The 17,909-nt window shown below is 44.9% G+C and overlaps 2 protein-coding genes across 3 annotated transcripts; both read right to left on the minus strand.

Annotated features, from left to right (window-relative positions):
- Nucleotides 1-322: 322 nt before the first annotated feature.
- Nucleotides 323-1,346, minus strand: ier2a (immediate early response 2a). Its single transcript, XM_080840611.1, has one exon. It carries the CDS (start codon nt 1,266-1,268, stop codon nt 684-686), a length of 585 nt encoding a protein of 194 aa, XP_080696737.1. The 5' UTR covers nt 1,269-1,346; the 3' UTR covers nt 323-683.
- Nucleotides 1,347-8,708: 7,362 nt separating this feature from the next.
- On the minus strand, nt 8,709-17,657 carry nacc1a (nucleus accumbens associated 1, BEN and BTB (POZ) domain containing a). 2 transcript variants are annotated; one of them, XM_080840119.1, is made up of 6 exons: nt 17,631-17,657; nt 14,268-15,296; nt 13,693-13,860; nt 12,400-12,505; nt 11,387-11,484; nt 8,709-10,138 (listed from the first exon to the last, which is right to left on the minus strand). In XM_080840119.1, the coding sequence occupies exons 2-6, from the start codon at nt 15,265-15,267 to the stop codon at nt 9,825-9,827; spliced, it is 1,686 nt and encodes a 561-aa protein (XP_080696245.1). In that variant the 5' UTR covers nt 15,268-15,296; nt 17,631-17,657; the 3' UTR covers nt 8,709-9,824. The 2 variants fall into 2 exon arrangements, with proteins under 2 accessions (XP_080696245.1, XP_080696244.1); XM_080840118.1 differs by lacking the exon at nt 17,631-17,657 and having other exon boundaries at nt 13,693-13,866; nt 14,268-15,282.
- Between the last annotated feature and the right edge of the window lie 252 nt (nt 17,658-17,909).

Below are 17,909 nucleotides of genomic sequence, written 5' to 3' on the forward strand. Positions count from 1 at the left end.
CGGGCTTGCTTCCGGCCCACTTGTTAATTACCGTCCCTTCCTGTCTTCAGCGGACAACTCCTGCCCCCAAGCAATCCGGTCACCACCCATTGTGTTTGCGCAGGCTTCGTCTAGGTTTTTTTTACAGCATACTTTCTCAGATGGCTGCAGACAGTGTTTAAAATACACAATTGGAAAGACACACAGTGAATCGTGTTAATGTTTTATTAAATAAATAATGAGGTAGCTTGTGAAATTGGAATGTGTAGTTCGAGTGTTTTAACTAGTCACCACAGACTAAAATGAGAATGCTCTTTCCAGTGAAATGCAATTGTTGTCCACACAACATTCAAAACATTCTGTATTTACACGAGGTAACATGTCAAGTGGCTGGACAATTGTAGAACCAATAGTCCTTTCGTTGACTTCCCTGCTCACGGCAGAATTCAATCAACTTCAATTCAAGGCTTCTGAAGAAAGCACACAAGACACTTCCTTGTCTTGCTATCACGCTTGTTCCTTGACGGCATTCCTAGTTGCGTTGAACCCAAATGTAGATTAAGGACACAATGTTCCACTGAACCTGTGGGCTGGCTGCCATACCCCGGGGATAGTATCCACAGGTCATCCGATTCGGGTATTCCTTTTCGTGCGCAAAAAGCGCATCAAGTTCGAAAATATCAGCGACTGCCACCGTTGCCACATCAAAAACTAACAATGCCCCTCGATATGGGGATATGTGTTAAGGAGTCCTTTACTCCACAGCAAGTGGCCCTAAGCGCACCGTTCCGCCTGACATCTACAGCTTCCATTTTCGCCTTTTTGCAGGGTAGGAAATCGGGCTCAACAGCTGCTTTACCGTGGCGCTTTCTGGACTGTCTGTCGGGGCTGGTGTAACTCTGATTCTCCTTGTCCTCCGAGTACGCTCCACTGTTGTGGTAAAGTGGGTCACTCTGTACATCAGTCTTAGGACAGTTATCCGTAACTTCTGTCTTTACAGCAGGAGTGGAGTCTACATTCCGTGGGACGCCAGCAGGGTCCGTACCTGTTTGGCATGATTCCGTAGTGACTCCTGTGAAGTTAGCCTGCTCTTGTAGTTGCTCACTAGCTATGCGGCAGCTGTGGTAGATGTCTCTCGCCGACTTCATTACAAGCGTGATCAACAAACTTCGGTGAAGGCGAAGTCCACCACGTTGCGTGCGTAAAGTGTACATTTTCCCCAAAGCATGAACCATAATCCGCTTGGCCTCGGTGCTGACGTCCATTGTTTCAGTTTGTGGTTGAGACATTGCAGCTATAATTATGCTGATAGGTGTGTTTTGATTTGACTATCTTTTTACAAGTTTACAGAGACCTCAGCTGTTGACACTCTCAGACATGAAAACATTCCGTTGAAACGAGGTGGACTTTTATTCTTACAATGACGCTCCTTGACACGTATGTGATAGACAGCCAAGCCCCACCCACTGTCAAACTCTCAAGGAACGCCAGCGGCATTACAGTGCAGTAGACAAGCTTTTAGTCATGATTTACATCCACAACTAAAAGGGCTTCATATTATTAATGATAATTTCAGCGATCGTTCACTGTCCTTCCTTGAGCAATTTCATATGTATGGCTATTCAGTCAGGGTACTTTTAAGGCTACACAAAACACAGAAAGATGGAAGTTAGACATCGGATGGAAATGTTAATTTATTTTGCAATTACCTCCACTAGGCAAAAATGTCCTTAACAGTTGCATTGTGAAATTTTCTGAACTTACTTAAATTATCTCAAATGCCTATATATGGCACATCCGACGGACAACCCGTCTCCCGCCCACGGAAAACTCACGACATGTGGGACGCACTTCCTGTTTCCATATTTAGAGCACACCGAATGAGATTTCGTCATAGTAAACATCCATAAATGGTTGTCTAGTGGCATGTGACTTCCGCTACCTACACAGAAAAGAAAAAAAGCCAGATGTGCTCAGATGCCAGATCACAGTTCAGTCGTGACCAAGTTAATCTGTGTCAATGTAAATAAATACAAATACAAAATAAATATATTATATCCATAGTGATGGTGATTTTCATATGTTACCATCTGCTACTATTCAACCGCTTTAGCAGCATACAGATCAAAAACAGTATCTGAAAAATAATGTTTTCCCTCATGCAATAATTACAATGGTGAAAGATAATTCGATATTGGTAGTGGTAGTTGGCTAGCTGAGAGAAAGCACTTTAAATGAGTCTTTAAAATCGAGTGTATGTGAATGGACAGGTACGTCAATATCACACAAAACAAATGCAATTTTCAAGTGGTCCTCTGTTTACTGAGCGCATGTTGTACTTGTATGTAATGTAACAAAAGGGTTCCGAGAGTTCCTGAAATGCTAATTTTGCTCAGTGATGCTACAGTCTAATTTCCCTTTCATTCCTGAACACCTGATCTGGTGACTACAGCTTGGCACTGCCATACTAGTTACACAATAATTAGAATCATTTAATCTCTGTCACCATCAATCTGATTCTGTGACTGCAGTTTTAGCAAAATGTATCAAATAAGTGTTAAAGTGGAAAATGCAACCTTTTAACATTTTACGAATGCCTTGAAGGTGTAAATCTATTTTTCCTAGTCAGATTTAGACATTGTGGCAACCAACATTCCAAAAAATATTTGATTCAATATGCTTTTGTGTACCCCAGACCTAAACAATCATTATTGAGCATGGCTAAATAACATTACACACCTGTGTACAATTACCAATTATGGTAATTCATTGTAAAAGTGAACATAACTTGCAATGTTTTAGGGGCTGTGTCAAGACCTGAATAGGGGCGGGGTTTGTGTTGCTGAACACTTCTCTTTTCTCTTAATAACTAAAGTAGGTTTCACTCATACATGTATTGATCTAAAATGTCACTGACAATACAATACAATTCAAAGATAGTAGTGCTTGTGACTGTCAAGTGGTTAGTTCATATAAAATAGAATCCATTTAGTGCTTTAAAGTATAATTACAATTAGCAAGAGATTGAGTGCTGTGTATTTTGTGTTGTTTTATTATTAGCTTCTTTAGATTTGACATGATGGATCTTCTGTCAGGAAATTTGTGTAAACAAAACTTATTCCAGTGGAAAAGAGTGTCAAATATAACAGCTCATATTTATACTAGGGTCTTGTAAAATATAACAGCTTTTTCTGGTACCAGAGACAAAAAGAAACATCGTCAGTGGACCTCAGTAAAATAAAACAACAAAAACATGAGATTAATGTCAATACATTTAAGCTTTGGCCGAGATGGCCGAGAACAGGCAGCCACCTCAGTGGTTTTCCTACCATCACGGCCAGACGGTGCCTGCCGAGGAGGAAGCTCACCCAACAAAGGGCCTGCATTTGAGCTCCAGGCCCTAGTGTACACTGTGGTGGTGAGTGGACACATGAGAAATAAGAAGTGCCTGGGATCTTGCACAGGGTCATCGTGACCAGCTACATCACCACGTGGAGCTGTTGCCATGGAGGACTGGATCACAGCCTGTCTACGCACTACACAGATGCAGCTAACGGAGACAACAAACCTTCAAGACAGACAAAGACATACAGCACCTTCAGTTTGTTACAAACCTTTTTTTTATTATTAAGATATTCAGATTTATCATTTTTGTTTTCATTTTGATCCTTTACAGTAGTTAATGTGCAATTACTTTGAATAATATTGGGTCACAGTTAGGGATTCACAAAGTTATTGGCACTTTGAAACACATGATAAACGGAATGAGCACTGGCTTTTACTGGGGTGGGAAATGGGGGGGAAAATCACAGCTAGGGGTTACGGCACGTGTAAGGGGGTGGGGCGGGATGGGTTCTCTGACATCAGTAGACGCCACTGCATTGGTTTCCAAAAGCGTGGTTTCTGGGTTACACTTCATGCTGTGAGTGCACAATGAACAATCAAACTTCAGTAGTGCTTCTATGTATAATATACAGTATATATATTTATATATATGTATATCTCTATATATTTATATAAAGAGTGAATCTGGGATCTGTTGACCCCCAGACACACCGCCAAAGAGGTTGCATCTTACAAAAAACAAACAAACAAAAACTAATCAATCACCCCATATTTTGTTTAGCCTTGTCTGTCAGTGTGTGCTTCAGCAAGCAGTTTTGTACTTTCCTGTCTGTCTGAGGTTAGCTTGATAATACTACCATTTATTTCTTTGACTGTTATTTTCATTCTATAGCATACCGTCGCACGAGATGCTGTTGTTGTTGTTTTGAAACTGCCCTGCGACTTGCCATGTACTGTGAGCAAATTCTGCACGTCAGGGGTTAAACTAGCCAAGGCTCCTACCTGGATAGGTGAGAAGCGAAGCGAATGTGCTACACACCCACACATATTCTCGAGCACACCTCAGTAAGTCGGTGAATTATACCTCTGGCTGCATAAGGAGTCCACATGTGATGTGTGGATCTCTGCCAAAGATTCTGCCCAGACCCCGTAAATCAGGGTTTAGGAATAGGGTATCTGTGGAAGAGTACACCCCAGAGGTGAACAAAAAGACCCAAATGACTGCATTTGAAAATGAGAGAGAGGTAGAACATCGGTCAGCTCCAACCCTTTTTCTCATTAGACACCCCCTTTACTCCCTCTTCTGTCTTTTTTTTTTTTATATCTCAGGTCACAGTCAGATCATTAAGCCTCACTGCCACATTACCCTTTAAAAAGGACCTGCCTTAGTTTGGAGATTGGAAAGATGTCTTAGAAACACGAAATTGAAAAAAAAAAAAAAAAAAAATAAGAAATGAACAATCCCCAAATCATAACATTCACTCAGTCACAGCCAAACACAGGCTAGCCTAAGCAGCCTGGCCTTCCCCTGCCCTCCACACACGGAGTGATGGCAAGGTGCCAGAAGGGGGCAGACGTCTATTACGGAACCCCCAAAAAGGTGCTTCTCTAAAGGGGAGAGGAAGGTGCAGACATCTCCTTTTTTTGACGAGAAAGCTCGGTTTCGCACACTCACATTCAGACTCAATGGTTGTACGGTTCCACCCTAGCTCACTTTGGATTGATCTGCATGGGTCACTTGGAAGATGATCTTTAAAACTTTAAAACACCCATAGGAAACACAAATATAATATTAAAGTATGAAACATAATCCGAAACTCAGAAAATTTGAGTACAACTAGGGTGCAAAAAAAAAAAAACAACACACAAACAAAAACGCCACCGCACATACGAAATTTGATCATAAAGCCAACCCTTCCAATCCAGCGCCATTTTTCACGTTAGCTTCTAGTGCCCTCTAGTGGTGATAGGAAAGCAAAACACCAAGGTGAACTGCAATTACAATAAAAAACACCAGATGGCAACAGAGACACACGGATCCATTGCCAGCCTATTGCCTCCCTTTCTCCCTCAGGCACACCATGCGGCAGATCGGATCAGTGCCATCAAAATGGAGGCTGTCAATCGAGTGGCATCCCACGAGTGGCACTACAGAGCCATGTCTGAGGTGATGCTTGAGGTGACTAAGACAGAGGTGAGCCGTTCACACACCTAGGCACCTCAACAGAGGCAGGAGGGATGGGTGGTTGGGGGGAGGGGTGCGTGTGTGGAGACGCCAACAAAACAAACACAGTTATACAGCCAGACAAACGTTCCCTAGACAGCATTTGAGTTACCTTGGGGATGCAGGAAATTCTTTAAAATGTGCCAGTACCAGACAGTAGGGGAGAAAAAATAAATCGGGTTTAGAACACCTCAGATATATGAAACGTCACCAAACATGGGCCGGCTTCAAGTGACCTTACAATAGCACCATAATCTCTCTTAAAGCTCCCTGTTCCCTAGGCAAATTCAGCACTTGAATCCTTATCAAAAATGAAAAAATAGGCAAATGCTCTGTCCTATACTTTTCCCCATATCTTATTTTACTTTTTTTTTTTTTACTTTTGCAAAACAAAACAAACAATTGGCAACTCAACCATGTGTTAGTAGATTTCTCTCTTTCTCTTTCTATACAGAGTACAGTACAGTAAAAGTTCTACAAGCTTGGTTGATGTAAATAGAAGGGGGGGGGGGAGACACAAAACAAAAACAAAAACGGAGCTATTAAAAGGGAGAGGAATACGCAGGTAATAAACTGAAGGACCTCCGCCGTACATTCATGCATCTCATGAACATCTAGGGAAAAAAAAAACAATCTGTAGTAACCATTCAGTTCAGTCACAGAGTAAACAAGACTAAAAGGATCATGTGATGAAGTCTACTGTTCAGACAGCCTAACCAGACTCTGTTTTTCTCACCATGGAGACCAACTAATGGACCCATAGTCTTGGCTGTGGTCTGATTCTCTAGCCTGATGCATGCTGGGAAGCGAGAAGCCTCCACTCAGTATCTTTAATCTATACACGTTTCCAAAACAAGGAAAAGAAAGAAACATCAAGGAACTAAAGAAAAAGAAGAGGGGAAAATGACACCTAAAAAAAACTAAAAAAAAGAATCCTTATGACACTCACAAGTCCTACATAAAAAGAAGTCTAAAACACTGTAAAAATCAGTTCAACAATCCTGTCGATATTTACACCGTGCATCACTACAACTCGTTCTCAATGACAAGACTGGGTCCTGCTTTCAAGGAGCCTCTGGCAGTCGTACTCAGTCACTCACTCGTGCACACGCGCACGCACACACACACACACACACACACACACACACACACACACACTCACGCACACACACACACACACACGCTCTCACTCATTCACACAAACAAACTCTTATGCACTCAGTTCCATTGGTTTAGTCCAGAAACCATCTCACTTTGAATCTACAAAATAAAGGTGCATGGCCCCCTAAGGTCCTCTACAAAAAAAGGTGCAAAAAGCACTAGTTCCAACTATGAAAAAGGTGCACAAAGCTCCACTGCTCCACTAGGAAAGACACAGAAGTATCATCAGGCACATCAGCTGCATCCCCAGAAAGGATAGCCTACTTGTGGCACAAACCCCTCCCGTCACAATACACACACAGGACAGACACAGGCACAGGCACAGACACACACAAGCAGTGCAAACAGTAAAGGTGCAAATCACCAAAATTAAGTCACATCCACATAGCACTAGAGAAACAGCCTAGTGGGAATCACACACACACACACACACACACACACACACACACACAGGAAATGATTCAAACCCTTCTTAAGAAACCATGTGCTTTTAAATACACCATGCTTCCAGATGACTCAGCCTAGTTAAGATGTAAAGGCTGGGGGTAGGGGAGGTGCGACTGAGCTATGTTGAGCCAAGCTGAGTACAGTGAAGCTTGTGTGTGTGTGTGTGTGTGTGTGTGTGTGTATATATGTAGGGCAAAAGTGGTATATGTGCATGGTTCAGAGTCACAATTTGAATTGGAGAACAAGGTCCTGCTATGCAAATGTAACTTTACTGCTTTAACCTAGATTCTGACTTAACTCTCTCTCACACACACACACACACACAAAGGGCCAGCAAGAACTGACAAACAGATCCAAGCATGCACTGCTTTCTTGTGCACACACAAACTAGCACAGAGCCAACTTTATGCATGGAATGTGCACATATGGTCACCTACACCCACACTGAATGGCATGACAACCCCTGAACACACACACAGCTGCCCAAATACAGAGACGTCTGCAAGCCATCACTCATGACTTTACACACTAATCCCGCCTGCCTCCGCCTTCCCTCACCCAATGCACACACACACACACACACACACACACACAGTGAGACGGGCAAATAAGGCACACAGATCCACCCTTTCTAGGGACACAGCTTTTCCTCTAAAACTCAACAGGGCACAAGCCCCACCTTTAAGACAGCATGAGGACAAGTCTCACCTCTACCATCACCCCCCCCCCAAACACACACAAACACAATGATTACTCCACACCTTTGGTATGGTTGTGTGTGTGTGTGTGTGTTTGCACATATGTGTGTATACAAGGAAGGGGGTAGGTCCTTTCGGAAACCTTATTCACACACCACATGTATACACAGTCACTATTCTGGAGCTGCTCTACACCAGGTCTAAGACCAACAGCAAAGGCGCTCTCTAGAACACCATTCTGATTTCAGGTCAGCACTCAGCCCTGCCATGCACCCAAGTCGACACGGGGTAAAATACCCCAGCAGATCCAGGATCAGTCGCTATAAAGTAAGGAAAGCACTGATCATCCATCGGCTATATATAACCAATCCTACTGATCAAGTCACTGATTACAAGAAGCAGCCACTGGTCTCTCGATATTGCCACAACTGGGACCAGACCAACACAGCTGTTCTGAACGGCAGACGAATAAAAAGTAGAAAGCGCCCACCCGGCCTAGATAAGATCACTTTATGCAAAAATATTTTACTCTCTTTTTGTTTTATCTTATATGCAAGACTACTCCTCACAAACATTTCAGTCAAACAAAAGGAAATGTTAAAAAAATTAAAAACACACACATAACACTAAAAAAGGAAGAAGAATAAAAAGCAAAGAGATCTGAAAATAATCCCTATCTTTCTCTCTCTGTCTCTCTCTCTCTCTCTCTCTGTGCACATGGTTAAGGTGCGTCTAGATAAATACATTTTTCAACGACATGACATGTCTTTTTTTTTTTTTTTTTTTTTCAGTTTTTCTCCACCCGTTCCTTTTTCTTTCGTTGGTTTTCCGCTCTGGCTTCCAACTGTGTCAGCGATCGCAGATTCCCGCGCAGACACTTCACCAAGATCAGGTTTTGTGCAGAAAAAAAGGGGAAGAGGGGGGGGGGGGGGGGACTTTTCTTAAAAACAAAAAAACAATGGGGGTGGTGGTGGTACTTCAAATAAGACTGATTCTCTTCGTCCTCTTGTGTTTTTCTCTCCAGGTGATGACAGGATGAGGGAGAAGGAGACGATACAACGGACAAAACAAGAGAAAGAAAGAAATCAAGAGAGAGAGAAAGAGAGCGAGAGACAGAGAGAGAGAGATAAACGATGCTTCAACAACGTGAATCTCTCCTCTCTGCCCAGAGCGTCTCGTGTGCATCCAGTGCCTGCTTCTGGCTGCCCGCTCTTCCTCCTGTCAGATGGACACACTGGCTACACTCATGCCAGTTACATTCAGTACCAATTCAGTACCAGTACCAGTACCAGAGCAGTGATCCTGGCGCGACCCATCCTTTCACTTAGCCATTGGTGCCTCTGATATGAAATGGTGAAATCGGGGGGGGGAGGAAAGTTTTGTTTTCCCCCTTGGGATATATCATTCAGTCAGGTAACGAAATAAAACCTTGACACATGGACAATACTTAGAATAATGATTGACTTATACGATAAACGATAACGATAAAGCAAAGCTCGGAGGAGGAGGGCCTCTGTGCAAAAAGGGAAGGCAAAAAAAAAAATAGAAGAAGTAGTCAACAATCAATCCCCTTGTCTCCTTTTGAAACTAATCACATTCCCACCCACTGCCTCCTTGTACAGTACCTGTGAGAACCGCCTCCATCTAACCCGGCCTGACGGAACCAATCCTGTGCAGAAGCAGCGGAACCCAGAGTCGAGTGATGGGGCGGGGGTTGTCGAGTGGCTGGGCTGGGTTGGGTTGGGTTGGGTTGGGTCAGATCACAACAGTAGGGCAGGGTAAGGGGGAAGTTGTTGGGGAGGAGGCATGTGACATTTAGGGGTGTAGGGCGGCCGGAAGTTGGGCGGTGGGAAGCAGCGCGGCGGCGGCGGCAGCAGCAGCAGCGGCAGCGACAGGAGGAAGGGGTGTGCGTGTAGGGGGTGTGAGTGTGCGGAATGGTGGGGCTGAAGTTGTGGCCGACAGGTCTGGCCCTAAAACAGGGAGCTGCTGTCTCCACCCACATCCTGCAGGGAATCGCCGGGCCCCATCCCTGGATCGCCCGAGCCGGCCACCGCCCCTCCGTCCAGGCCGGTGGGGTCGAAGGCGCTCTCAGCTCCAAGGGGGTCGGCCTCCAGCTTGACGCTGTCGGGCAGGAAGCTGGCGTAGGCATCCCCCTCTGCCATCAGCAGTTTCAGCTTGGGGATCCAGCTCTTGCGCACCACGCGTCGAGCGTTGGTGCACATGTCCGCCGCGATGGCGTTCATTTCGCTCTCCTTGAAGCTGGTGGCGAAGTTCTGGCAGTAGACTACAGGGGGGGAGGAGATCACCACAGAGATAGAATTGAGTGAGTAACAGTCCACACAGGATGTGATGCAATTCCTTGTCTTAGAACAGTGGTTCCCAAAGTGTGGGGTGTTCCAGTAAGTTACAGCAAAGGAGAGATCAGTTGAGGGAGAAAAAAAAAAAAAAACAATTACTGATCAAACTTTTATGGCAGTGCCCTTAAGGCACAGTAGCCTATAACTAACCTATTTGGTGATGAGTTTATAGCCTACCGTATATTTACACGATATGGTAAGGGCCTACCATTTAGGCTGTATGTAAGAAGGGATAGCAAGCCTAATTATTGATATAACGGATGCGCCTAATATGGTGTTTAATTTGAGAGATGGGCATGGATGGGCTTGCAAGAACCTTTGAAAGATTTGATGAAATAAACCGGCATCTACGAAGCAAACCACGTATCTCTCTCACCTCGCTGACAAGATCACCTGCTTCATCAAAAAGTTGGAAATATGGGAAAGGAATCTTGGCACAATGGAATATTGACTCGTTTGAAAATATGACACCGTTCACTAAGATCAATAAACTTGAGATGACAGTGTATAACAGAACACATCACTGCACTGAGGGGGCATTTTCACAAATATCCCTCCTACTAAAGTGGCCAATATGGCTTGGTGATCAATCCATGCAATGGATCAACAGCACCCGAGGACTGGAGAAGAGGACCTGTGGGCATTTGTCCCTTTTTTCATAATCCAAGAGGGGCCTGCCATGAAATGTTTGGGAACCACTGTCATATATATCCCTAAAGTCCCTAAAGCAAACTTGGCGATTTGGAGAGGAATTGGTGTGGATCGAAAAAGCACCTGTTGTCTCTCTGTCTGGGCCTCCAGTGTGTAATCTTTGTCTGACATCAGTCGCATATAAATATATGTGTGTGTGTGTGTGTATAGTTATACCCCAAAATGCCACCAGTAAGTGAGACCTAGTTTCTGTTAATAAACTCCACAGGGAATACACTTCTATCTCTTTTTACATGCAGAAGCTCAGGCTCTTTCTGTGTTGACATCTTGTGTGAATTATGCATGGAATAAAATCCTTTTACTCATCTGTAATTACACCAAAATAACACAAAAGCCGACTGCCACTCCAATGGTTTTGTGAATGATCTGTGAAGTAGCCAGGCACAGAGAGCCGTGCGAGGAGGAGGAGGAGGAGGAGGAGTGTTACTGCAGCTGAGGTCTCTACCCCCGGAAAGGTCACTCACACTTGACGGCGTGCAGGACGCGGTTGTCCAGAGGCTTGCGGCTGGGGTCATTGGTGGAGGAGCGGATGCCGGTTCCACAGCTGTTTGCCAGAGTGCTCCTGAAAGAGGGAGGGTGGTGATAACGTGGGTGGATGCAAACGGATGCAAACACACACACACACACACACACACACACACACACACTCTCTCTTAAGTATTTACATAGCAACACCAACAGCAGATAAAGGGAACACCAACAGTAGGAGTAGGGACACTCAACACACATTCACATTCAGGAACTGCACTGGAGCTTTTAGAAACAATGCAAATAAAACTTTATTGCTAAAAAGATACACATAGTAAGCTAGCCCACACATGTCCAAACATAATACCCATTTCAAATGAGCAGACAGAAAAGTAACGAGGAATGTGATCAGACCCAAGGAGGAATGTGATCAGACCCAAGGAGGAATGTGATCAGACCCAAGGAGGAATGTGATCAGGCCCAAGGAGGAATGTGATCAGACCCAAGGAGGAATGTGATCAGACCCAAGGAGGAATGTGATCAGGCCCAAGGAGGAATGTGATCAGGCCCAAGGAGAGCGGGGAAGAGACTAAGCGTCGTCTTTCCAAAAAGGTAGCTTCCTGACATTCTGATGCTGACTGCTGCTTGGCTCTCTAGACAGTCAAATGTTCCATTTTGACATTTAGCCTGGCAATTGACCTTTATCCACCAACAGCTGACAAAGAACATGCATAGTTCAGCCTTGTATCTATTGAAGACTTGAATTCACTTTCACTAGGAATACAAAATGCTCAGTACCATGCTTTGTACTCTGCAGGACTATAGAACTATAATTTGATCAGTTTCTGAAATGAGCTGCTGAAAAATAACGACACCAACTTTAGTATTGGTCCTTGCTTCACTGCCTCTATCACAGCAGTATAAAAGCCACTTCACAGGGAAAGCTCTGAAATTCACAGGACAGTTAAAATCACATACACACAGAGTCAACCGCCCCCTCGCCTCTTACCTATCAAAGAAAGCAGCCAGCAACCTCCGCAGGAGAACTTTGTGTCTGGTGCCTGCGCTGATATGACAGTTCATAAGCTGGGACCTCGAGATGTACACGTTGGTGCCTGCAGACACACACACACACACGTTCAGATGTTAGCATCCTCCAGTTGGAACAATTCAGCACACTTGTTGAGCAAGGACAGTTTTGGTAAATATGACCGTATGTCAACGTCTCAGACTTTGGAAGGTGATTTCATAAGTCAAACAGAATGATGGAGCATCTCCGTCCATGGGCCTCCTCATGGAAACCACACATGCACTCACTACACATAATCTGCCAAGAGGCTCGCGTGTACTAGAAATCACAGAGAGCATGCTTTGTCAAATACCACATTTCTGAAAATGGTTTATGAGTTTGCAGGGCAAGACATGCCAATGTACACACAGGTGTGTGAAAAATGCACTAGTGCTGGGTGTGGGCGTCATTAAAGAAATAGACTTTTGCTTTTGTTCTTGGATGGTGTGGCCCTTGGAATGTTTTGCCCCCCCCCCCCCCCCCCAAAGTCAAATATATAATTTATAATTTAAATAATCCCTTCTAAACGGGCTGTCCTTGGATCAATTAATAGGATTATGATCACTATTTCCAAAACAAGGAGCCAAATCTTCTAAATCCTTGGATTACAGTTTGGAACAATAGGGTATTTTCCAACACATACATTTGTCTGCTCTGGGACAAAGCAGTCTGTGACTGGCTCTTTCTGAAATTTCAACAACTGTTTGATACCTAAACGAACCAACTAAACCGAATGCCGCCAGGTTTAGCTAAAAGTAATAAGTGGCAACATGATAAAATGAACACTGAGCTGTTCCTGTCACAACATGAACTTTTAAACTGCTCCATCAACCACCAACTCTCAACATGTATGTTGTCTTGTACTATATTCAGCTATGAGTTTAACCCTTCAGCTGGTGCAGTAGAATGGTGCAAAATGAACGTTCTGAAGAAGAGCTAGGTCCAAGAATAAAACAAGGAATTTTAGAATCTTGCATTGGAAATGAACAAATATTTTTGAACATTTGAGTAAAACTCACCTACTGAAGGGTTGTCTATTTAAACTCTATTTACTTATCTTTTTATCTGCAGTCTATATATTATACTCAGTCAGTACAGTACTATTATACACAAATGTTATATCATAGAGTATGAATACAGTAGCTTTTCTCCTTCTGGCTACAACAGATGTAGCCATTTGCCTTAACACTGAGCATATAGGGAATCATATGCCTAAAAACATCAGAAACTGACCTGAGACCAGCTCCAGTTTCTCAACAGGGTCGCCCTCCTCGTACAGCTTGGGGTGGCAGCGGTTGCCGATCTGTGCTATAAGCTCCGTGGGCAGAGAGGCCAGGTCCTGTCGCCCTCGCCCCCGACTCCTTGTTTCGGAGTGGTCGCCCAGTGCCTCCACACGCTCACCTGCCACTTTGGGGTAAAGGGAGTACCATGGGAGAAGAGGGGTGGGTGGGGTGTAGAGCAAAATAACAGACAGTCGGTTAGAGAACAGCTGAAATGCTGTGAATCTGCATAGTCGACCAAAGCGCAAAAACCTGTATGCCTTCGATGCCTCTCACTGCCAAATTTTGATACATTGTAAATTGCTAAGCTAATTTTAGCATGCCAGTAAACTCTACTAACAAAGCCCTCAGCCCTCTAGCTAGAAGAATTGATAATATATTCATTCTCTACTTCTAGAGCATTGGATGCAGGATGGCTCTAGAGTAGATATCAAATAAAACACCTGGTGTATTAAGATTGGTTCGATTTGCTCAGACTACACAGTGAGTGTTCTGGTGCTGATAGTGCTCTTTGGTGTGAGCCCTCACCTGCTGCGCCCATGTTGAGCATGCTGTACATGGTGTACATGTTGCAGATCTGTCGATACTGCTCCTCTGTGCCGTCGTCCACCACCTCCTCCTCTTCCTCGTCGTCGTGGTAAGAGATGGGCGAGTCGCTAGTGTAGGCGCTGAGGTTGCCAGGGCTCGTGCCCTCGGGGGTGGCAGTGCTGGTGCCGTTCCCGTTGCTGTTGCCGCTACCCGCCAGAGCCAGGCTGAGGCCCAGCCCGAGGGTGCTCTGAGTCTGGATGGCGCTGTTCCGGGCTGCCTCCTGGGAGAAGCGGGCTGCCTTCCTCATGCTGCCCCCTGAGCCCCCCGAACCGCCCCCGTTCTCGCCTCGGTTGCCCCCCTCCCAGAGGCGCTTGGCCACGGGTGTGCACACCACCGAGTAGGGCGACGCCTCCGGCTGCTCCGTCTTCACCTTGGACACCAGTGGCAGCGGGGTCAGGCAGGAGGTCGGCCGGCTCGTCGCCATGGAGACAACCCCACCACATCCTCCTCCTCCTCCACCACCGCCACCGCCCCCCACTGTGGTTTGCGCCACGGGACTCTGGGGCTCGGAGGGCGGCGCCTCCTCAGCATGCAGGCCCTGGGAGTCGCAGCTGGGCGAGCTGACCTTCAGGAAGAACTCGGTGCCCTTCTCCATGATCTGCTGGATCTGCAGGAAGCCGGCCGTGTACATGAGGAGGAACTGGTCGCCCACGTTCATGCTCAGCCGGCCCGTGTAGCAGAAGGACAGAATCTGCTGGAAGCTCTGCGGCTGCACGGCCGGCGGCAGCTCCACCACCGGCGTCTTGCTGGCGCCGCTGGCGTTGAACAGGTCGCGGAAGTAGGAGCTGCTGGCCGCCAGCACCGCCCGGTGAGCCTTGAAGGCATGGCCTTTCACCACCACCGACACGTCGCAGTAGAGGCCCTGCAGACGCTGCTCGTTCAGACACTCCAGGACGTTGTTGCCGAAATTGGGAATCGCCATCTGAAGGGTCTGAGCCATGACGCAATGGCCAGCACCACTACAGAAATCTGAAGAGATGGCAGGGAAAGAAGAGAGAGAAAGACAAGAAAACAAAAACAGGCGAAGTTAGAAAAGTAAAGTGAAGAGGAGCGAGATACCCAACGGGAAAGTGATAGACTTACTGGTACAACCTGGAGTTGTAAAGCACCTCTGCAAATCGAATACATTAAAAACGCATTACTTCATGATGGTTATTTAACCTGGCTCTTTACAATGGCTTATACCATGTCAGCAAAGGAAACAACAGGGCATTTTAGCACCACATGAAAGCCACATTCATTCTCTGACTCCATAGCAAATGGAGTCTGAGTCTGAGTCTGAGTCTGAGTCAGAGTCAGACAAGGTAGACAGACAGAGGACAGTGTAAGGCCATGCCCCACTGGCTGATCTAAATGTGACGAAAGAGCCCTGTGTCTTCTCCACATGTGAGGGAGGCAAGTCCCTGCTTATCAAAGGAGAGGGGATGGCAGTGTGGTGAGGGGGGAACCAGGTCGTCAGAGGACAGCGTGGGCAAGCGGAGCTGTGTTTAGTTAGCATGACACGGTGCGAAATACCACCTTCATATGGCGCCATGTTTTTTTTCTAGCACACCCACAGCCCGTCTGACGGAGGCTGGGCTAAAGATAACCCTGACCTATAGTTTCCTGTGTTTAAATTATGTGTAGGTCGTCTGTGTATTACTATAGTAAACACAGATGGCTCTGACTTTTAAGGTTGTGTTTCTCTGAATATTGCAGAAAAGTATCACAGCCTCTTAGGTTAACGAGACAACAGTGTCCTTCTTACAATCTCGACAGGGAGACGTTAAGAGATGGTCTCTTAAAAGTAAAGTTTGCCTGCTTGGCTAAAGGCCCTCCTTGACAAACAACAGCAGCCCTCTGACAAGGCCATTGGCTAAGACAAACTAAACGTCTCTTGACAGCTTGTGTAATTTCAGAGAGCCCCAGCTTTTGTTTAAGCATGGTTCAAGAGGCTGTGCATTAGACAGTTTGGATTCTCTGCAAATTGATCTGATAATAAAAATGATTTATGGTAGAGGTCAGTTGTGCATAGGCCATCTCAGTCTCAGTGGTTACACTATGCCCAACACATTAAAACAGCAAAGAAAAGGATGAGTTTACTTAGAAGATACTCTGAAACAGCTTCTGAAACAGGGAACCTCTAGGCTTCCCTGTTATTAAAATAATAAGGGGGACGCCACAAAATTGTTAAAGTCTACAACTATCAACATTGTATACATATATACAGACATACGAGTATGAGTTGTGAGCATAATTAAACCTAAATGTACTAACTTTTTTTTAAATTAAGAGCCTATATTGTCAATTTCCGTTTGGGTCATCATGCTAAGTAACCAATCAGGGGTCTCGACTTAAACTATAACAAACGCATACCTGAACTTAATTCGGATAGAATATGGATTAATGTTTAGTAAGTAGTCTTATGTCTGAACAAATGTGTCATCTTTTTGCAAATATATAAACTATCTGAGTTTGATCAATGGGTACCATGTTTGAAATTAAAGAGACGATGAATTACAGTGCCCAGACTTATAGTGCTAATGACGTTGACTGAAATGTTTAAATAATTCACTAGGCCTAAATTAAACATTAACCACTAAGACAATTGTATTTAATTTTTACTTCAAAGGATATTTACAGTGTCTTAAACATTTACGCACACCTCCTGGTTCATGCAAACTGGCGTTGCGTTAGATAAGACTGCAGAAAAGGCTGAGTCTGTCGCGGTATCGGTTGGCCGTGCCCCGTTTTATGTCAGTCAATCTGCCCGGTTGGAGTGCTCCACTGGCACGGGCCGGGGGGCGTCGAAAGATGGCAACTACTACAGAATGACCCGATCTATCAGAAATGCAGCACCTATGCGCGATCGACAACACCGAGTGAATACGTTTGCGGGTTATTTAGCGAGCCGTGTACCTGCGAATATCAAGGGATGAAGACGTTTAGTTTGGCAAAGAATACACATCTGTAGCCTCTGCCCGGTCTTAGTCAAAGTGCCGCTATGCTAGCTAACGTTACCATGCATTACATTCATGGGGCCTACTTAGCCGGGTATGTCCGTTTGTAGCAAACGAGCTAGCATGGCAAGAGAGCTTAAACAAATCTGGTTTCACTCCGGACCCTCAACACGATTCAGTGAGCTGAAAACACCAAAAATATGTGTTGCACTGTAAAAAAAAAAAAATAATAAGTCTTACGTATCTATGGTTAACAAATTACAACCTAATTAAAATCTCAACAGCGTTGAGCCTTAACAGTACTTTGTCAATTACGTCTAAGAAACATTATCAACATAAAATGAAGAAATCATTCCCACCTTACTATATTTTAGCTACCGACATCAACAGGTCATCCCGGGACAAATGCAGCAACTGGGGGCGAGCCAGACTAAACCAGCGCTGAGAGTAGGGGGGGTTGGAAGTCGCTCATCAAGACACCATTTAACCACTTGTCGCCGGTATCTGACAAAAATAAATAACTGAGAACTAAATAATATTATCTAACATTCCGAATGACGTGCCTAATGTGTTGGTAGCTAATGTGAAACTGTAATTATTTTTGTTTTAAAAGAAACTAGTACCGGCGCTGAAAATGGAGAGC

Source organism: Sprattus sprattus, assembly GCF_963457725.1.
Source record: "Sprattus sprattus genome assembly, chromosome: 6".
Lineage (NCBI taxonomy): Eukaryota > Metazoa > Chordata > Actinopteri > Clupeiformes > Clupeidae > Sprattus > Sprattus sprattus.

What these genes read in the sequence shown, in the direction of transcription:
- ier2a (XM_080840611.1), bottom strand. Translation starts at nt 1,268, where the DNA reads ATGTCTCAACCACAAACTGAAACAATGGACGTCAGCACCGAGGCCAAG.
- nacc1a (XM_080840118.1), bottom strand. Translation starts at nt 15,267, where the DNA reads ATGGCTCAGACCCTTCAGATGGCGATTCCCAATTTCGGCAACAACGTC. An exon ending in GCTCAACATGGGCGCAGCAG is followed by an intron (nt 13,867 to 14,267) that starts GTGAGGGCTCAC and finishes TTTACCCCAAAG; the next exon opens with TGGCAGGTGAGCGTGTGGAG. An exon ending in GAAACTGGAGCTGGTCTCAG is followed by an intron (nt 12,506 to 13,692) that starts GTCAGTTTCTGA and finishes GTGTGTCTGCAG; the next exon opens with GCACCAACGTGTACATCTCG.